Source organism: Catharus ustulatus, chromosome 21 (assembly GCF_009819885.2).
Source record: "Catharus ustulatus isolate bCatUst1 chromosome 21, bCatUst1.pri.v2, whole genome shotgun sequence".
In the NCBI taxonomy this organism is placed as follows: Eukaryota; Metazoa; Chordata; class Aves; order Passeriformes; family Turdidae; genus Catharus; species Catharus ustulatus.
Genome location: NC_046241.1, coordinates 5,689,786 through 5,709,569, shown reverse-complemented (window position 1 = coordinate 5,709,569; position 19,784 = coordinate 5,689,786). Strand labels below are relative to the sequence as shown.

The 19,784-nt window shown below is 47.9% G+C and overlaps 1 protein-coding gene across 2 annotated transcripts; it reads left to right on the top strand.

Annotated features, from left to right (window-relative positions):
- Window positions 1-405: 405 nt before the first annotated feature.
- Window positions 406-19,548, top strand: ZER1 (zyg-11 related cell cycle regulator). Of its 2 annotated transcripts, none has more exons than XM_033077498.2 (16): window positions 406-668; window positions 4,353-4,613; window positions 5,460-5,610; window positions 5,905-6,341; window positions 7,235-7,411; window positions 8,490-8,604; window positions 9,082-9,228; window positions 9,463-9,636; window positions 10,169-10,384; window positions 11,026-11,067; window positions 11,422-11,541; window positions 11,956-12,071; window positions 12,182-12,370; window positions 13,309-13,406; window positions 13,671-13,773; window positions 14,698-19,548. In XM_033077498.2, exons 2-16 carry the CDS (start codon window positions 4,456-4,458, stop codon window positions 14,753-14,755), a joined length of 2,301 nt encoding a protein of 766 aa, XP_032933389.1. In that variant the 5' UTR covers window positions 406-668; window positions 4,353-4,455; the 3' UTR covers window positions 14,756-19,548. The 2 variants fall into 2 exon arrangements, with proteins under 2 accessions (XP_032933389.1, XP_032933390.1); XM_033077499.2 differs by lacking the exon at window positions 406-668 and adding an exon at window positions 1,552-1,656.
- The last annotated feature ends 236 nt before the right edge of the window (window positions 19,549-19,784 follow it).

Below are 19,784 nucleotides of genomic sequence, written 5' to 3'. Positions count from 1 at the left end.
AAGCCCCGCCCCTGCCCGGTAAGCCCCGCCCCCTGCCCGCCTCGGGGCTCTCCCGCAGCCGCGGGGGCCCAGTCCGTGCATGCCCTGCCTCGGCTCCCCGCGCCCCTCGGCCTGCGGGACACGGCGTGGGGCCCTCCCCAGGCACTAAGCGCCAGGAGAAAGCCCGCGGGCTGGAGCAGGCGGTCCCCTAAGCACTGAGAACGTGGTCGCGCGGTCCCGGGCATGCTCCAGCGCATGCCAATGGCGACAATGAGCGGGGCTCGCGGAAATCGCCCCCCGCAGTGAGGGGGCGCGGTGGGACCCTGGCTCTGCGGCGGGAGAGAGGGACGGGCCGGGCTGCGCCGACCCGTGCCGGGGAGGCCCTGCCGCGACGCCGCGAACAAGCTCTGCCCCGCGCGGTGACGTCAGTGCCTCCGCCGCGTGGCGTCACGGCCTAGTGACGTCACTGAACGTCCCCGTCCCCGCCGGGTCCCCGCTGACCGAGCGTTCCGGCCAGGCCGGTGTTTCCGGGGGAGGACTCGGTGGCGCTTCCGGCGCGGGCGGAGGAAGTGACGGTCGGTTTGTTGACAGCGGAGGCTGCGGCGGGGGGAGCGGGCCCGAGCAGGACGCGGACCCCGGCCCGCCCCGGGGAGCCGGGACCAGCCGGGACCAGTCCCCCATGGCGCCAGGTGAGTACCGGTGCTCCCGTCCCCAGCCCGATCCGGGGGCACCGGGCCTGTCCGCCCGGTCGGGGGGAGGAACCGCCGCCCCCGGCAGTGCCGGACGGTGCCCCCGGCGCAGTCCCCATCCCCTCTCTGGGACAGCCGGGCTCCGTCGGGCAGGGCTCCGGCCCGCGGCAGCAGCTCCGGCGCTGCCCGGCGAGGTGACCTCTGAGTGCCTGGGGGACGAGGCTCGAGTCCGGGGCCAGCGCTGCCCGCGGGGCTGATGGAAACTATTGCGGGCTGATGGAACCCCAGCGCCCAGAGAGCTGTGACCTATAGAATGAAAATCTGTGATGTAATTCAGTGAGCTGAAGAAACATCTTTACTGCAGGCAGGTACAAAGATCAGCACATTCCCAGGCTAGTGCGAGCTGTTTCATTTACAATGTCAGTCTGGCTGGCTGACAAGTTCGGGAGTTGCAGGCTTTGCTGGGGCAGAGGATAGATTCATCTCCTCCTACTTCACTTTCCCTAGTGTAACAAGGGATAGTGTTTCCCCATAAAAGCAGAGATGACCCATCAATTAATAAAATCACAGTGATTTGCAGCTGCAAGATGCCAGCTAAAGTGACAGTGCAGTTTCCCTTCAGAGCATAACCTGTGCCAAACTCTGCATTTAGATTACATTTGTAATGCTGAAGTCGCTGTAATCAGCTCATGTCAGTGCATTTTATTTGCCCTCTCCTTGGACGAGTCCCTGATGCTGGAACAGTCAGCTTTGCCAATCATTTTTGTAGCAACAGTGTAAATGTTGTGTGCTTGGCGTGGAGCCAGGGTGAGTCAGGCTTGGCTCTGGGCACTGCCTGGAGAGAGGCTGGGAGAGATGATGGGTCTAAAGTCCAAGAGGATATAGGCACTGGCAGCCCCAGGAGAGCTCCCGTGCCTCGTGTGCAGTGCAGCCTGGAAATAAGCAGTACTTGTAAAGAAGCTGCTGGGTCCTGGATGCTGGGGATGGGGTGAGTAGAGCTGCCCGTACTGCACCTGATTTTGGGTTCATGGATAGCAGGAGGGTGCTGTTACTGCACAGAGAGGGCTGTGTGCCCATGGAAGGGGCTTTGTGTGCTTGCTCCTGAGGCTCTGAGAACTCAGTTCTTTGGTGCACTAAGATGCAAGCAAATCTGTCAGAGAAATAAACTGGAAAAAATACTGGCAGCTGAAGTTCTGGTCGCTTTTCAGTTCTTGCTCTTGAATTTTCAGTATCTTTCATGTATCTGTCTTTAACTCTGCCAAAACCCACATGGCACCAGGCAGCTCATTGCTGGAAAAGCACTGGTGGCAGTCACTAGGCAGCTTCATCTTGTGTGAAGCTTCCTGAGGAGAACAATTAGACAAATGTTAATGATTTTTCATCCTCTCCAGTTCTTCTTGTCACACATTGAGGTTATAACTACAGACAGTATTGATCAGGCAGCTATTGACACTTTTACTTCCCTGTCTGCTGCTGAGGTGTCTTCAGTCTAAGGAGGGAGAGGCCAGCTTGTGTTGTGTCCTGGGCAAAAGGTCACAGCAGCTGCTCAGATAACTGTAATAAATCTGGAGGATGAAAGCTTTTCTTTGGTCTTATTTCACTGGGACAGTTTAACCATTCTTGATATTAAATTTCTGCATGGGATTGTGTTGGTGGATCACGGGGAGCTCAGAAGTTAAAGGGCAGTTGATTCCTTCAGGGCTGAGATCAACCAGCTGCATTGTGCTGGTCTCAGCAGAGAGGGAACAGAGGCTTGTCAGAGCCACAGGAAGGCAGTCCTTGCCCTCTGGTGCTCTGAGCTGCTTGGACAAGTCCCAAGCACTGGCCGTTTCCAGCTGCACGTGACAATAGATTGTCAATGGGAATTTGTTTTCGAGTTCTCTGGCCCTCGGTAGTAAACAGTGGAAGAACACTGGCTGCAGGGACCTCCTGTGTGATGGCACAGGGGAACTGGTAGGAACAGCAGAACATGCTTCCCAGCTGGTTCAGATCTTCCTGTTGATCTTGCCTTTCTGGAAAGATTCTCTCCAGCAAGCTTCAGGCAAAATCTGCAAGAGGGACTTGTTCTGAAGGTGAGGCTGATTCATCTCCAAAGCAGACACAGGACAGCTTCCTCCCACCTGCATTCCCTTTGTCAGGACCTCCCAGCCAGGGAGACAATACTCTGCACTCAGCGGCCCATTTCAGCCTTGTCTTCTCACCTTACTCAACTCCAAAGGTGAGAACTGCAGATTGTGGAGCTCCTCCTTTATTAAAGTTGAAAACCCTCCATTTTTGTTGATTGGACCACATGCACCTCAATGGAGCTATTGTGGCACTATTGAGAAGTCACAGTTTTATGTTCTTGTGACCAAAAGAGCGAGTTCCACCCTTAACACCATGATTGGAGAGAGTTTAAAGTATAATTCTTATGGTTGCTGAGGTTTTGGGGATTTTTACCTTTTAGAGTGAGTAAGCTGAGGAATGGGAGTTAAACTCTTCTGTCTTCTGATACTATAGGAATGAAGGGAAGAGAAAGCAGCAGAGGCTTTAGAGAAGCAGAGAGCTGGTGACACACAAGTGTCCTGCTATTTGCAGCTGCAGGATAAAGATCAGAAACGGAATATGGTTAAGGACATTTTGCAACAACTTCTCCAGCAGAGGCTGCTCAGCTATGGTGCAGAGAATAACAACTACCTCCACAGCATCAGTGCTCTCAGGGCCAGCAGGGACAGACTTACCAATAAGACATAGGTTTTATATAAAAAATAAACATTTCAACACAATTTTCTTCGTCTGTGCAAATATTTAGAAAAGTTTAGGTTTGCTTATAATGTCATTTGACCCTTTGAAAGTGAAATGTCACTGTTGGTCTTCAAGATAACCTTTTGATAAGCCCCTCAAGGCCCCAGTGAGCAAGTCTTTATATCAGAGCAGTCAAGTAGTTTCAAATCAGAAAACAGACAGGGATAGCTTCCCCCAGTTGTCTGCCTCAGCCTCCTTTATCCTATTCCAAAAATGAAGAAGGGCAAAAGCACCTTGCCTTTTTCCAGTTTAGTCACTCTTTGTGAGAGATCTGGGATGGTGAGGGTGAGCTGGATGTAGAGGTGTCAGGCACAATCACAATCCTTGCTTTTACACTGTACTCAGAGGGATCCAGGCCAGTCTGTGTGTTTCCCTCTGACTTCTGATCCACTTCATGCTCTAATTCAAGGACTTGCATGAAGCTTCTGGCTTGGCATTGCAGAGAAACTGCAGAGAGCTCGAAAATGAAACTTGACTTAGAATGTTGGCAGAGAGAATGACAGGCAGGAGATGTGGGGCTACAGATCCCACTGGTGCCATACAGAGGATTATGCTGACAGTAAATGTTCACTGGTTTATCCAACCCACCCTGAAGGAAACCACGCAACGTGGCTTCTACCACTTCCCCTTCCGAGGGCCTTTGTCAGCCAGATAACCCTGCAATGAGGAAACATTTTGTGTGTGCTCATTTCCAAGCACATCACACTAACTGGCTCCCACAGTATCCCCTTGGAACAGCAAGCAATTAAGGGCACACTGCCAGAAAGGCCAAACTGCTGTGGGTCCTTTTGAGGTCAGCAAGTGATGGGCTGTAAATACAACAAGCATGCTGCTGGTGTGACAGCTCTGTGGGACACTTGCAGTTTCTCAATGCATCTTTTTGTCTTTCTCTGCTTATAGCTATCCTGATAGCCCCGTAAATTCATCCCAGGACTTCATCTGAGGGAAGGATCTGCATCAAAAGCTTCCTTCTGCTCTTCCCCTTCCCACAATTTCCCTCAAGATGGCATCTGACAGTCCTGAGTCGCTGATGACCTTGTGCACCGATTACTGCCTTCGCAACCTGGAGGGGACCCTGTGCTACCTCCTGGACAACGAGACGCTGCGGCTCCATCCCGACATCTTCCTGCCAAGCGAGATCTGTGACAAACTCGTCAACGAGTACGTTCCAGGCCTGCTTTGGGAAGGAGCTGGGAGCTCAGAGAAGGGAGAGTATAGTTCTCCAAAAAGAATTACGGGAAAGAATCCGTAGGGCTGTGTTTTTCCAGTTGATCATATTTGCAAATAAGGGTTTGCATGAATTTCAGAAGGAAGGGTTCCCTTTTGTACTGCTATCATTCTAATTTCTGTGGTAATCACCCTTTCCAAGTTAGAGCTCAACGAGCTCTAAGTGTAAAAAGGGAAATGAAAAGAGTAAACCCAGAGTGAAACAGTCACTGCTTCTTCCTAGAATGTCAGTGAGTAGCAAGGAAGCCTTCCCATTTCCTATCACTGAGGCATTACAGCACTCTGTCCAAACAGAGAAATAAGAGTGCAAAGTGCTAACAGATGTTAAATTTTAAGGCTGCTGCTCCAATGGCTTTATAAAGCAACCTGTTTCCAGGGATTTATGTAATTTGGCTGCCACAGTCTCTCTTGGCTGAACTTGTGCTCACAAAGTCTGGTAGAGAATTTGGCCAGCTAATTTTATGAAAAATAAAAAAAAATCAAATTACTATGTTTAAACAGCTAGGAAAAAATTCCTGGAGTGTGTGCTTTCCAGAATCCAGTTTGCTTACACACGCACAAAGTCTTGCACAAATCTTTACCCAAAATTTTCCATGGGATCGTTGGTTCTGGGCCAGAAGAGGTGGGTGAGCTCCTTTGCCCCAAAGGCTGATCTGGGTGATATGGGGGGTGGGTGTGGAGGGCATTGTGTGTGCTCACAACTCTGTCACACTTGTCACCAGTGCAGGTGCCAGAGCTGTGAGTGAGCCTGTGCTGTGCTAACACCATTGCCTCACACAGGTATGTGGAGCTGGTGAAGACAGACAGCATCTTTGAACCCCATGAAAGCTTCTTCACCCTCTTCTCAGACCCACGGAGCACCAGGCTGGCTCGGATCCACCTGAGGGAACACATTGTGCAGGACCAGGACCTGGAGGCCATCAGGAAGCAGGTGGGGTTGCACTGACAGCTGCCACATCACATAGCAGCATTGCAGCATGGGCACCAGCTAGAATTCCAGACACCCAGAGATTCCTGAGGCTCCATCCTTTGCTGCCTAAGCTTTCTTTGGACTAACCTCAGCTTCTCTCTTCTCAGCTCCCAAAGCCACTGTTGGGGAATGGCATAGAGCACTGGTCAAGTTGGGTGATACATGGTTTCAGGCTGTCCCAGTAGGAGGTGTGAGGCAAACAGGGTGGGCACTTTGCCTGTGAAATATCTTTAACCTCGATTTCCCTTTTTTCAGGATCTTATTGAGCTCTACCTGACTAACTGTGAGAAGCTGACAGCCAAAAGCCTGCAAACCTTGGTAAGCTTCAGCCACACACTGATCTCCTTGAGCCTCTTTGGCTGCTGCAATATCTTCTACGAGGAGGAGAACCCCGGGGGCTGTGAGGACGACTGCCTGGTGAACCCCACTCGCCAGGTCTTGGTCAAGGACTTTACTTTTGAAGGCTTCAGCCGCCTGCGCATCCTGAACCTGGGCCGCCTGATCGAGGGGGTGAACGTGGAGACACTGCTGCGGCCCTTGGCCTCCCTTGCAGCTCTTGACCTTTCTGGGATCCAGCTGAATGATGTGGGATTCCTGACCCAGTGGAAGGACAGTCTGGTTTCCTTAGTGCTTTACAACATGGACCTTTCAGAGGAGCACATCCAAGTGATCGCGCAGCTTCGCAAGCTCAGGTCAGCAGATCTGTTCTTCCCTCTTTATCCTTCTCCAGGTGATAGGGAAAGGTCTTCTTGCCTGCTATCAGAGAGGCACCTACTGCTGGGTTCAGCTTATAAACCTTCCTGTGAACAGGCTCACTCATTGTACATACCTGCTCATCACTGTACATATCTGACATGTCTAAAGCCAGCCCTAAATTTTGCTTGTAAGAAGAACACCACTTAGCAGAAACTTCCCATTGGAAAAAAACAAAAACAATCACAAATGTGACCCCATCAACCCCAACTGGTGTGCAACAGGTACAAGACACTTTTGTGAGTGGGATGTTGGCTCCAGTCTTAGGTAGGAGCCAGCAGAGTCTCTCTGTCCTGTAAGGAACCCCACCTGCACACAATGGCTGGTCAGTTTGTCCCACCACTCCCTTAGCAGCAAGATTTCCTCAAAGCTTAAACATTTAAATACCTGAAAGAAATCAGGATAATGTAATAGCCTGGGGTGGAAAAATTATAAGATTGGGGAAGCAGACAAAAACCTGTGTAACTTAATTTGTGGGATGAGGCAAGATACATCTAGGGATGCACAGATCTTCTGGTGCATCTTAATCTCCAGGTAGAAATGCACAGGGGGCTGATGAAGTCTGGAAAAGGCAGTTTCTGAGCCTGGAGCAATTTCCTTTGTGATGTGTGGCTAGATGATTCACTGTGGTCCATTCCAAATAGCCCTCTACCTGACACCTGTGTGCTTTGGTTAGACACAGGGGCAGCTGCTGCTGCCAGAGCCTACAGAACCACATTCCTTTATCTTGGGAAGGAAACAATGATAAATAATAATCACACTTGGCTCTGGTAAGGAGGCAGAAGCCCAGCTAATGCTTTCCAGGCTGTGAGATGCTCTCTATCACTTGCAGGCACTTGGATATCTCCCGAGACCATCTGTCCAGTTATTACAAGTTCAAGCTGACGCGGCGGGTTCTGAACTTGTTTGTGGAAAACCTGGTGAACCTCACTTCACTCGACATCTCAGGGCACACCATGCTGGAGAACTGCACTATCCCCAGCATGGAGGAGAAGATGGGCCAGACAAGGTAAGGGAACAGCAATTACTGAGGTCTGCTTGGATGGATAGGTCTGTCAAAGATGGATTAAGAATAGTTCCCTCTTCTGAGTTCCCAAATTGTGTAGGTCTAGTCAGTACTAAAAAGCAGGATACAACTCTTGCCAGGTTCCCCTGACAGTAGAGACTGGTATGAGAATCAGCTGCAATTGCTGTATGCAACACATGTAAGGACTTGTAAGAGTAATACAGAATTCATCCCATCTGCCTGCCATGTATATGTGAAGTATTTCAGTTCTTTTCCACACAGATTCTTCCAGTGATCTCCTACACGATTTTTTTCTGAAAGGGCTCCAAAGCCCCTTTACAGATTTCCTACACAGAATACTCTTATCTTCTGGAAATCCAGGCTCTTCTGACAGAACATTTATACACTGAGTTAATACATCAGCATTCATAGGAAGGCTGAGTGTTTTAGGAGCTTGGAATCTAAAGGCCCATTTTCAGATTTGACCTGGATACTGGGCAGATGAAGCCTTGGAAATCCTGGTGCTCTTCAGTAGAGGCATACCTAGAGGTCTGGTTTTCCACACCAGCCAAGAGCTCTGCCCTCCTATTAAACACTTGCTGAACAGAAGCAGAGAAGTGAGACAGTACTGGCTCCTTTCCACCAGAGCTGGTGAAAATGCACTGGCTCTTGGTCAGTAAGGAACACGGCAGCAAAAACAGTCTTCTTGCATGCTCACAGAAGCAGACTTAGTATGTCTAGTGCATTACAAATACATTGGATGAGTGAAATCCACAGCCCTTTAAGAGGAAATTTTCACCCCAACTAGTGAATTTCCAGGACAAATTTTACCTGGGAAAGCTGCATTCTGTCTACAGTAATTCTTACTGCTGGTTCCACTCAGCATGTCTGCCTTTCATTCAGGATCACCTGGATGAATATTTAGAGTTCTATTCATAAGCAGCTGCCTGGTATAAAATGAAGTGCAGTTACCACTCTGGGTATGAAGCAGTACAGTCAGAGTGAATGGAGGGCTGACAGCCAGGGGACACCTGAAGGAACATGGCACCAACATGAGCAATCTCTTGTTTTTCCACCCCAGCATTGAGCCAGCAAAGAGCAGCATTGCTCCCTTCCGGGGTCTGAAACGACCACTGCAGTTCTTGGGCCTTTTTGAAACATCCCTCTGTCGCCTGACCCATATTCCAGCCTACAAGGTAAGGAGGCTGCAGGAATATTGGCAGTAGGAACTTGTTAGGAGCTGAAAGAACATGAGAACACTGGCTGCCAGTAGAGTGGAGTTGTTTGGGTCTTGGGTGTGACAACTGAGTTCTGGCCTTTCAATAACTACTTCATAATGCAAGAAAACTGCCAGAAAGCAAGACCTGTACCCCGCACAGGGATTGAAAAACATGCCCCTTGGAGAAAAGCATGGAGAAATTATCCTGTCTGTGACTACAGAAAAATATTTAAGACAGTAGGAGTCCTACTTTTGAATAGCATCCTCCTGCCCCAAAGGTGCCCTTTCTCAGCCCTCTGGACTGAAAAGTGACTCAACCCCTATCTCATCCTGGGCTGAATCTACTCTCATGGCAGAGGGCAGGTATACCCTTTAACCTTTCAGAATTTCCTTCTCATGTTGGTTTTCCTCCTTCATAATCTCTCCCCTGACTCCTTTTGCTCTTCCACACCAGGTGAGTGGAGACAAGAATGAAGAGCAAGTCCTGAATGCCATCGAGGCTTACACCGAGCACCGGCCAGAAATCACCTCCCGGGCCATCAACCTGCTCTTCGACATTGCCCGCATCGAGCGCTGCAGCCAGCTGCTGAGAGCCCTCCAGGTAAGCCTTGGCCTCACCCTGACAAGGGGAATTTTGCACTCCCAGTCTTTTTTTCCACCCTGGGACACTGTATCAGGCCATTCCATTCCAGTAGCACAGTGGAACTGGGTACCTTCATTTCCTCAGCACATTCCTGCAATGCCTGGGTCACACATTCCTTGTAGCCTTCTAAGAGTCACTCTAAGAATTAGCATCAAATCTGTGGCACTGAAGCTCCACGTTGCTTCTCTACAGCTGGTGATCACAGCCCTCAAGTGCCACAAGGATGACAAAAACATCCAGGTGACGGGCAGCGCTGCGCTGTTCTACCTGACCAACTCCGAGTACCGCATGGAGCAGAGCGTGAAGCTGCGGCGCCAGGTCATCCAGGTGGTGCTCAACGGGATGGAGTCCTACCAGGAGGTCACAGTAAGAGCAGCCCAGGCACCTTTCTGGTGCCACAGTTCTCTTTCCCTGTATCAGTTCTTTAGCCTGGTGTCAGCATTTGGGTTTCCTCTACCTGCAGGGAGTTAAACAAGGCAGAGAAGTTACTGGCCAGGTCTGCTCCTGGTGGCCACTCAGCAGTGGGGATTACATGCAGGGTGCTCCTTTTTGTCCATGAACAATGGTCCAAGGATGTATGTGACACACAGATACCCAGCACTGACTGTGGGATGAAATGGCTGTGGGTAGAGGAGATGTTGAGTCAATGGAAAGAAACATCTCAGATCTCCTTACTGAAAGTAGAGAGCCAATGGGCAGTGAGGAACTGGCTTGGAAAGCAATGGGCCCTGGATAATTGGATGGCTTTGTGAGACTGGAGTGAAAGTCATGGAGCCTCCATCAGAGGTTAACAGAAATCTCAGTGGTTGTAGTCAGTACCAAGCAGCAAGGAACTATGAGATGGTGAGGTCTGTGTTTTTGTAGCCACTTGGCCCAGTGTTCATTCCTTTTGACCCAGGTACAGCGGAACTGCTGCCTGACACTGTGTAACTTCAGCATTCCTGAGGAGCTGGAGTTCCAGTACCGCCGCGTGAACGAGCTGCTGCTGAACATTCTCAACCAGAGCCGGCAGGACGAGTCCATCCAGCGCATCGCTGTGCACCTCTGCAATGCCCTGGTCTGCCAGGTGGACAATGACCACAAAGAAGCTGTGGGCAAGATGGGGTTTGTCATGGTTGGTATGATCCTAAAGTGTCTACTTATCCATAACCCAGGCTAGGACAATTCCCTTACAGCTGTCCATCAAATGCCTCCAGCCATGATCCAACCTCGCAGTATCACAGGAGGGAATCAGTGTCCCAGCAATGCTGACCTCTCCTGGAACCCACCCCCTTTACCTGCTTACCAGCACTGGAAGTTATGATCTCAGAGACAGGCTGGTGTGAGGGCAGGAAGGCACTGTAACCTAACACGTGGCCTCACCACATTGGGTTATTTCCAGATCTGGTAGCACCTTGTGACTGTCTCCTTCTGCTTCTCCCCAAGTTTGCATCAATTTCCCAACTCAGACCATATCCCCACCTTTTCCAAGAACTGCAAAGGCTGTTGCTTTGGCACAGTTATGCCACATCCCAGACCTTGTCATATAGCTCAAAACTGACTCAACTGCAAACTCAACAGCTCAGGGACTGGGCATAGTTCAACTCTGTGAACACTTGGAACATGACCCAGTCCCACTAGTTTAGAGAAAGATCAAGTAGGTTCTCTGCAAAAGATCAAAATTGGCCATAACTGCTGTGATAATGCAGGGCTGGTTAAGATTTAGCTCGATGATTCTGGAACTGTTTCTCACTCTTCCCCTGTCTTTGCCCACAGACAATGCTAAAGTTGATTCAGAAGAAGTTGGCTGATAAAACGGTGAGTGTTTAAAAAAAAAACCAAAAGCATACACGTAGAATATTTGCTCTCCAGTCTTAGACTTCAGACTTAGGCATGGAGATCAGCCCAGAGTGCCAGCTCAGCTTCTCTAACATAAACACAAGATATCTCAGCTAACACTGCAGAATTTCCTGTCCCAGGGTGAGGGCAGGGGAATGTGACAGGGAGGCAAAAATATTAAACAAAAATTCAACTTACTAACAAGTTGAAAGTGAACAACAAGGTTTTCTTACCTCTGAAGTCATCTAGGTTGATGCCAGAGAGCCAACAGGTGATTGGTTTGTATCAGGCTCCTGCATTAGCAAAGCTCTGATTCTGTCCCTTTGCCTGTAGTGTGATCAGGTGATGGAGTTCTCCTGGAGCGCCCTCTGGAACATCACTGATGAGACCCCAGATAACTGCGAGATGTTCCTTAACTACAGTGGCATGAAACTGTTCTTGGAGTGCTTGAAAGTAAGTGTCTGGTTGTCTGTGGAGAGATGCTGACAGGAGCAGTGGAGATGCAGGTGCCTGGGCAGGATACCTGGCTCTGCTCCTCCAAACAGGAAAGTAAAAGCTTGTGTAAGTTCTTTTTTCTCACATCATTCCACCCAGCCAGTAGAACAGAGAAACTCAGAGTGAACACATCTTCCCCTTTGCCCATCTTTGCTCAGCTCTCTCAAGCAGAGCAGCAGTGAATAGTGGGCCTGGTTTTGATCCTCCCTTTTCACACAACCTTTATCCTGTGGCACCTGCCAAAGGGCCATTACTGACTACCCAAAAATATTGAGCTTTTCTGGATGTGCTGTACAGCCTCTTCCCAGAATTGCTTGTTCTCAGCATCACCAGAGCCCTACAAGTTTATAATGCTGTCCCTTACCTGGCCAGGAGTTCCCAGAGAAACAGGAGCTGCACCGCAACATGCTGGGCCTCCTGGGCAACGTGGCAGAAGTGAAGGAGCTCCGCCCGCAGCTCATGACCTCCCAGTTCATCAGTGTGTTCAGGTGAGTGTCTGGCTGGTGACCAGCTGGGCTCTGATCTCTTCTGAACCACCTGGAGACTTGTGAGCCTTTACTGCATCAGCAGCTCTAAGTGATCTCTTTTCTCTTGGCAGCAACCTGCTGGAGAGCAAAGCTGATGGGATTGAGGTGTCATACAATGCCTGTGGAGTGCTCTCCCATATCATGTTTGATGGTCCAGAGGCCTGGGGGATCTGTGAGCCTCACAGGGAGGAAGTTGTGAAGAGGATGTGGGCAGCCATCCAGAGCTGGGATATCAATTCCAGGAGAAATATCAATTACAGGTGAGGAATGGACAAGATTGGCCCACTGACACAGGAGCCAGGATTGTCACAGGAAGTAAACACCAACAGAGAGAAAGGAAGAGAGGGAGCCTAGCATGGAGGCTCTGTTCAGAGTGAAGGAGAAACATCCTCAGGGGCATATTCTTTAGTGAGGGTTTTACATCTTCCTTTGAAACATGTTACATAAGATGCTAAAATTAGATGCTGACAATTCCTATGGGAGAAGTCTGGCAGCCCAGCAGAATTTCTCCTGCATGTTTCTGCTAAAATTGAGTAATTCAGGAAAACCATGGTCTGGGACTGCCTAAGCATTTTCCTCTGATACTGCTGTCCTTTGCAGTCTGTCTTTTAAGTCTGTTTGCTTCTCAAAGTCTCATGCTTTCACTCTTCTCTGGGGCATATTTAGATACAGTTACCAGAAATCCCTTCAAAGGTTAATACAACTGCTGGAATCCTCTAAACCCCTTCCTGTAAGAGGGTATCAGGCACTCAGAATTCCCTTACTGCTTGGAAGGGATCCAGAACTGACATTCCAGTTCCTGTTTAAGTATGGACAGTACAGTATTGTCAGAAGAAACACACAACCCTTGCACGTGTGCAACCAGCTTTACCTGGGTATAGTTTGGCTTTGTCCCTGCTCAAACTGATCAGTGCTGCTGGATTTCAACTCTTGTGAGGAAGTGCCTAATGAAGGATGGAAATCAGTTCCTGGGCCCAGTTGCCTTCATTGCAGCTATTTCTCTGGGCTGAAGTGGTGTGGCCTGTAATCCTGTCAGTACTGCCCTGGACTGACTTAGCCTTGGTGCCAGAATCTTTGACATGCCAATGGATTTACTGCTGTGGTGTCTATGAGCAGAGTTTGTATTGCTGTCAGTGGCAAAAGTGCTGAAAGAAGTAGCTCTTGGATTTTTAACAACTTCTGTAATATTTCTGTGCAGGTCATTTGAACCAATCCTACGACTTCTTCCACAAGGGATCTCCCCAGTCAGCCAGCACTGGGCCACCTGGGCACTCTATAACCTGGTCTCTGTCTACCGTAAGTTCTCTTTTTGAAATCATATTCCCTGCACTGTAGAAGTTGAGGGGGTGGACCTGAGGCTGTCAGCAGAAAAAGTCTTCTGAGATAAACTTTGTATGTACAGAAAACTTTCTTTGAGTGATGCAGGAATGTCCAGGCAGCACAGCCAAATAAAGCTAGACTTGGTGTGTAGGAAATTCCTTCCTCTCCTTCCCTTCCTGATACCTTTTTGACTGCTGTTGTGAGGGTTCACAAAGACCTGATTTATTCTTTTCTCTGCAGCTGACAAGTACTGCCCACTGCTGATCAAAGAAGGTGGGATTCCTCTCCTGAAGGACATGATTAAAATGGCCTCAGCACGACAAGAGACCAAGGAGATGGCCCGGTAGGACACCAGTGCACCATCACAAACTCTCAGTTTAGCCTTAGCTTAGTTCTTAATTCTTCCACTTAAAGTGAGGCCACTAAAGCAAGGTCTGTAGTGATGTGTGAGAGAGGTGTGGATTGAACACAGAAGCAGAGGGAAAAGATGAAAACAGAAGACTAGAGATGTTTATAGGTGGGAAGTACGCAAGGATCATTGCATCACAGTACATTGGGTTGTAGATTGGTTTGTTGAGCAAGGGAGCCACATGGCTAATGGCAGGCCTTAGGCCAGTAGTCTCCAGTTATCACTTTTCCCTGTAATTGGGTGGGCTACCTGTCTTCAGAATCATATTGGCCTGTCACTGCACTGCCAACTGCACAGTTGAAATGAGAGCATTTTTCAGAAAGTAGAGTCCATCACCCTTGCATGACACCCTTCTTTTCTCTTCATTGGCAAAGTGAGAGCTGTAATTTCATACCTGCAGGGTGAGTAGAAGAGAGAGGTGGAGATCTGGGAGTACATACCTGGTGAGTGGGCAGCAGGTATTTCCACAGCTGAAGGGTTGCTAAATGCTGGAGGGGACTGAAGCCTGCAGGAGACAGTCACAGTTACACACAGTGTGGGATGGGACAGGTGACAGCACAGTGAAGGACAAACATTTGTATTTCCTGGTGGGATTTAAAGGCATCTGAGGTTTTGGGTATGGGGGTAATGAATGAATGGTCACAACTGGATCTGGATATGCACTACCATAACTTGACATTCCAAGTTGGGAGCTGCTTTTGTGGAGTTTACTTGTTTTGACACAGTTTGTCTCGGATACAAACTGGACTCAGTCACACAGAAATCAGTTCTGGGACAGTTCTTACCTTACTGTCCCACAGCTGAGGTGCAATAAGCTTTAAACTAAACCCTCTCTCCTTGTCCTTGTTTTATCCATAGGAAAGTTATAGAGCACTGCAGTAACTTTAAGGAGGAGAACATGGACACTTCCAGATAGAGGCAATCACTCAATGCCTCCTGCCAGCACTGTATCCAGCTTCTCTCTAACTCACTGTACATAGGGAGGACTCTTTCTTACCAACTTGCCCGTTGGAAGGAAACTTTATGTGTGTGTGTGAGACCCTCAGTAGATGAAGGTGAATAGGGGAGGGGGGAGGGACTTTTTGCACAACAAAATGCTTTCCTTAACTTAGTGGACTTTTTTTGTTATGAAGTTTCAGGTTGAAGTTCTGTGTGTATGATTTCTGTATAAAAAGAAAACAAAAAACAAAGACAATTACATTATGTATCTTTTAACCTTTTTATTTTAGACCACACAGACAGCCTCAAATGACTATGAGCTTGAAGACCTAGTTGTGTGATCACTAGTGTGACATGTTTATTTCCCACTTTTTAGACAATTCCCTTTTGCTGTACTGCATGAGGTCCTGTGATGTCTGCAAGAACACCAGTTCTGAATCAGCACTGGCTGCTCAGTGGGGCAACAGGCAATGATGAATTATGTGTTTGGTTAGAGAGGTTGAGGGACACAATACCAGAGAGATAGACCAAAAGAACTGATGTTTTAGTGAGACTTTTAAATGGAGAAACTAGAAAAAACCTTTCAAGCTATTTCACTCCCTTAAGGGCTTTTTAACAGAAGACTCACAATGGAAGCACTAAGTCTGTGTGGGTCATTTGGTGGAAGTAAGACATTCCCAATGAAGTCAAGAGGTCTGTTTTGTCCCCATTGGCACTACAATAGGATTTGTCAGCCCACCCAGCCTCAGGAGGTCAGGGATGACCAGCAGAACTAGTTATATTCTTGGCTACACAGAGCTGCTCTCTCAAAGGGAACCTGTGCAACAAGGCACAAGGTTTGTTCACAAAGGGCTACACATCTTTATTCCAGTCCTTCACTACCTTTTTTTAGTTGTGTTGTTTTGTAGGAAGGGCTACAAAGCTAAACAGAGTATTTCCCTCTGCATAGTATACTCTGCTAGTCCCTAGTCCAGAGCAGCTGTACCCCCCTCATGCAAGTCCCAAGAAGGGACTGGAGCTGTTCTGCCCTCCCTCAGTCTGTGTCATCACAAGCTGTGCTCAGTAGCATCATAATCTCCCTTCAGGAAGCTCACTGCAACACAACTGCTGAAATTGGAGGTGGGGAGTCTCCAGGCACCCTCTGAAGGGCAATCCCAGGACATAGCACCTTTTGTTCCACCCCAACATCTTCCCCCTTTTCTCAGAAGCAGAAGGCCCTATGCCTCTCTGACTCCCAGAAGCACTTACCAGTGCAGTCCTAGTCCCATCAGCAGCATTTCTCCAGTCTGTGTGACAGCTGAGAGGAGAGTCCCACTGAGCTGGTCTTCACCTGTAACACTCCAGACCTGTAATGGCTTAAGAAGCTGAAGGCCAAGGTTTGCCTCACAGCCAGACACTCAACAGCACTGCTGTCCATATCACAGCCCACTGCTCCATCACAGTTCTTTGACAATTCACAAATCTTCCCTTAGAAGGGATTCAGAAAAGATGTTGTGCTTGGTAGAAGGAAGATGAGCCCATGGCCATGCAGGCTGGGACATTTCAGGCCTCAGAGCACAGTAACTCGCTGCTCTCTTCCCTTGTACACTTTGCTCTTGGATTTGAGTCGCTGCTATGAGGTTCTGCTAATGCTCCGAGTTCATGTTGTCCTTGTGAGCACGTTAGAGACAGATCCTTGATCTACAAACTGACACTTTAACTGACAGAACACAACTGCCTGGAGAGGTTTACTTTTACTGCCAATACGGTGTTATTCAATGTCTTTTATTTTTTCTTTTTAACCATACGTCATTTGTTTTGGTATTGTGAGATCTGTACTTTTTTTTCTTTTAAGTATTTTTCAAACTTATATATATTTTTGTGTCACTTTTAAATTGTTTTCATAAGATTTGCAAAACTTGACAAATTATACTTTTTTTGCAATAGTTTGAAATGTATTTTTCTCTTATTCCTGTTTCCCAAGAATTTGTGTCCCTATGAGCTTTGAGATGGGGAAACTTATTTCAAGATCTGTTTTCTGTGTAACATTTGCTAATCTTCCTTCTAGATGCGAAACTAAGAGGGGCTGCAAATACAGCCTTGGTTGTTAGCAGAGTCAGGCTTTGTTCTTTAATTCCCCATTTAGTGCTGCTGTCCTTGGGAAGTTGTTTCACATGGCAGTGCCACCCACCACATCTGCTTCCTTTCCAGTGCCCAAGTAGTAAAAGCTGCCACTAAAATCTTGAGTCAACTGAAAAAAAAGCACTCAGGATTCTGACTGTGTTGGCAAGGTGGGAGTAGAGCAGAAAGGGCCACATGACAGATGGGAGGTATCAAAAGCCTTGTCCCCAGAAAGCAGCTGCCACATTGGGGAGACAGTGGAGCTGAGGAACTCCCATCGCAGCTGGAGCAGATCCCAGCCTCTCACTGCAATCCAAGCCAAGCAGTTGGGCTCTACTCTGAGATTTTGGCACAACTCAATCAAGGCTAATAACAACCAATGGCTTGGTTTTATCTGCCTTGAGACCCCAATGGTTTGGGTTTTCCAAACCAGTGCTTCCACAAGTTGAGCATTTACTGCAGCATCCCAAACTAACAAGATCCAGACTGCACCAAAGCTTTTTCACACTGTAAAGGTAACCTCTGTCCTCACTGCTCACAGACCCTCAGCAAGCTGTACCTCAAAGATTTCAATTCCCCAGCAATAAGGAGATGAATGGAACCAGGCCAGGCTGTCAGAAAAGCTCAGCTTGCTGAAATCTGTCAGCAGTCCCAGGGGAAAGAGGGAACTCTAACTGGGCTGTTGCAGAAAGCCTCATGTAAGATTTTCAGTCAGGCCACCAGCAAGGTAAATGCCTTAGGCAGCACATTAAAAGGAATAACACTCCTGTTAGGGTAACATCAGCTTTGCCTACATGATTTAGTGTCTTCAAGATTCTGTGAGCTGAAAACATTTTCCCTTCAGTAAGAAGCAAAGAGGGAAAAATATCCTCAGAGCACAATCCAACAATTCCTGCAATTGGAAATCTGAAACTAGTTTGGGTCTCAGTTTCCCTAACTGAAACAACAGGCATAATGCATGACCTGAAAATGTTTTTTGGTGGCAAGGATTTAACTGGTGCCAGAGCTGAGGACAGAACAGGAGAGTTGCCTGCAGACATCACATCAGTGTTCTGCAAAGGAAGGGAGGGCAAGGTGGCAGATTTTTTTATAAAGGTTTAATGTAAAAGGGGAAGTTGGATACCCTGAAATGCTTGACTGGTCCAGGGATGCCTCTCAGGCCATCCAGCTTTGCTGGATCAAAGGAACAAGCCATGAAACTTAGCTTCACACAAAATTATACAGCCAGTGACCAACCCTGCTCAGAAAACCAGAATGGGGTTCTAGTCTTCAAAAGAAAAACCAGCTGGAGAGAAGTTCATAGCGTGGAAGGATATTGGAGAGGGCTCCTTGTGCTCAGTAGCTGTTGGCCCAGTCAGCCTCTTCATGTTTTCACTACTACATCTCCTTTAAGATTCCAAAGCTTGGCAAGCAGAGCACGAACACGACTCAGTAGCTCCCTGCAGAGACTGTGCCAACAAAGGAACCCTCTACCTGAACTGTGTGTTTCCTTCCTGGCTGGAGGATGCCCTGTCCTCCAGTGGCCTTGTCAGTGACCCAGCAGTGTCAGGTGTCCATGTTCTCTGGAGCAGATAACAGCAAATTGGTGAGCAGCTTCCCACCAGTGCTTCCATTTTACAAGATCTGTGGGAGGAATTGCTCATAAGGATTGTCATCTACTTGGATGATGTTTAACACCCAGAAGCACCAGACTTTCTCATCTAGACCAAGCCAAGAAAGTTTAGCACTGATATTTGAGGCAATCAGAACACTGCAGATAATTAATCTGCACCATGGCTGCTGTTTCCCTGCACCTTCCTACTGAAATGATTCTCTTCAGCACTGAATCCTACCCAGCTTGTCACCTTGGCTGGGCTCCTGCTGCTGTCATTCTGGTCTCTGCAAAAGATGAGTGGGAAGAAAAGTCTTGGAGCTGTGAGTCAATTCCCTCTCATTACCTGAAGAAGGCAATTAATTACCAGCAGGGCAAGAGCTAGAGGGCACTGCAGTCAGGCACTATCCATAGAAAAGATATTTCCTTGAGACTGTTTAGGGAGGAGTCTGCCACAGCTCAGGTGTTAGAGGACAGCTTGTGCTGGAAAAAGAGAATTAAAAGTAGGGAAACAGCTGGTCTCCACGACAACCATGTATGTGTATGAAACACAGAGGGCAACTGTCATCAGGAATGGATGAAAAGCAACATGGGGGCTGAAGGAGAAGAGAGCACTTGAGGATTGAGGGAGGTACTTTGCTGAACTGAAACACTTCTGCTTTAACAGACTGTTTTGATTTCATATAATTGTCACTGATTCTCTCTGTAACTCTTTTATTGTTTTAAAAAAAAAGTTTTTAAGCTAACTAAATATGTATTTCCTTGTTTTGCAATGAAAATACCCCCAGTTATAATGAGCAAGCGTCTCCTTTTACTCTGTCCATGGACCTGCCTGATGCTGAGGCTTGGTTCAAATGTTTGTACCTGGTGAACCTGAGCAAAAATATCAAAATGCACAACCGTTGCTTCCTTACAATTCTGAGTGAATTAACTTTTCTGTTGTATCCGTTGGATACCCGCTGTGTATTAAACCTAGTGCTCAAGAGTGTCTTCTTCCTTTGTTCTATGAATGGTTTATTTAGGTATATTACTGGTCCATTGGCTGTCATATATTTAATTAAAAATGAAAGGAACTGCCACGTGTTGATGATGCCTTTTCATCACTCCAAAAGACACAATTCTGCTTGTCAACAGAAGAAAGCCGTGGAGGACAAGAGCATTGTCAGGAAGTTGTGTGAGAGGAGAAAAAAACAGGACAATATTTGAGTGTCCAGATTGCTCTGAACTCTGTAAGGTATATGGAGCTCACACTCCACAGCCTGGGCTTTGTAAGGGACAGGATCTGAGCACTTAAAAAAAGCCAATCTGCTTTAAG

Coding starts and splice junctions, on each gene's coding strand:
- ZER1 (XM_033077498.2), top strand. CDS start 4,456: ATGGCATCTGACAGTCCTGAGTCGCTGATGACCTTGTGCACCGATTAC. Junction 4,614..5,459: donor TGTGACAAACTCGTCAACGA/GTACGTTCCAGG, acceptor TGCCTCACACAG/GTATGTGGAGCTGGTGAAGA. Junction 9,637..10,168: donor AGTCCTACCAGGAGGTCACA/GTAAGAGCAGCC, acceptor CTTTTGACCCAG/GTACAGCGGAACTGCTGCCT.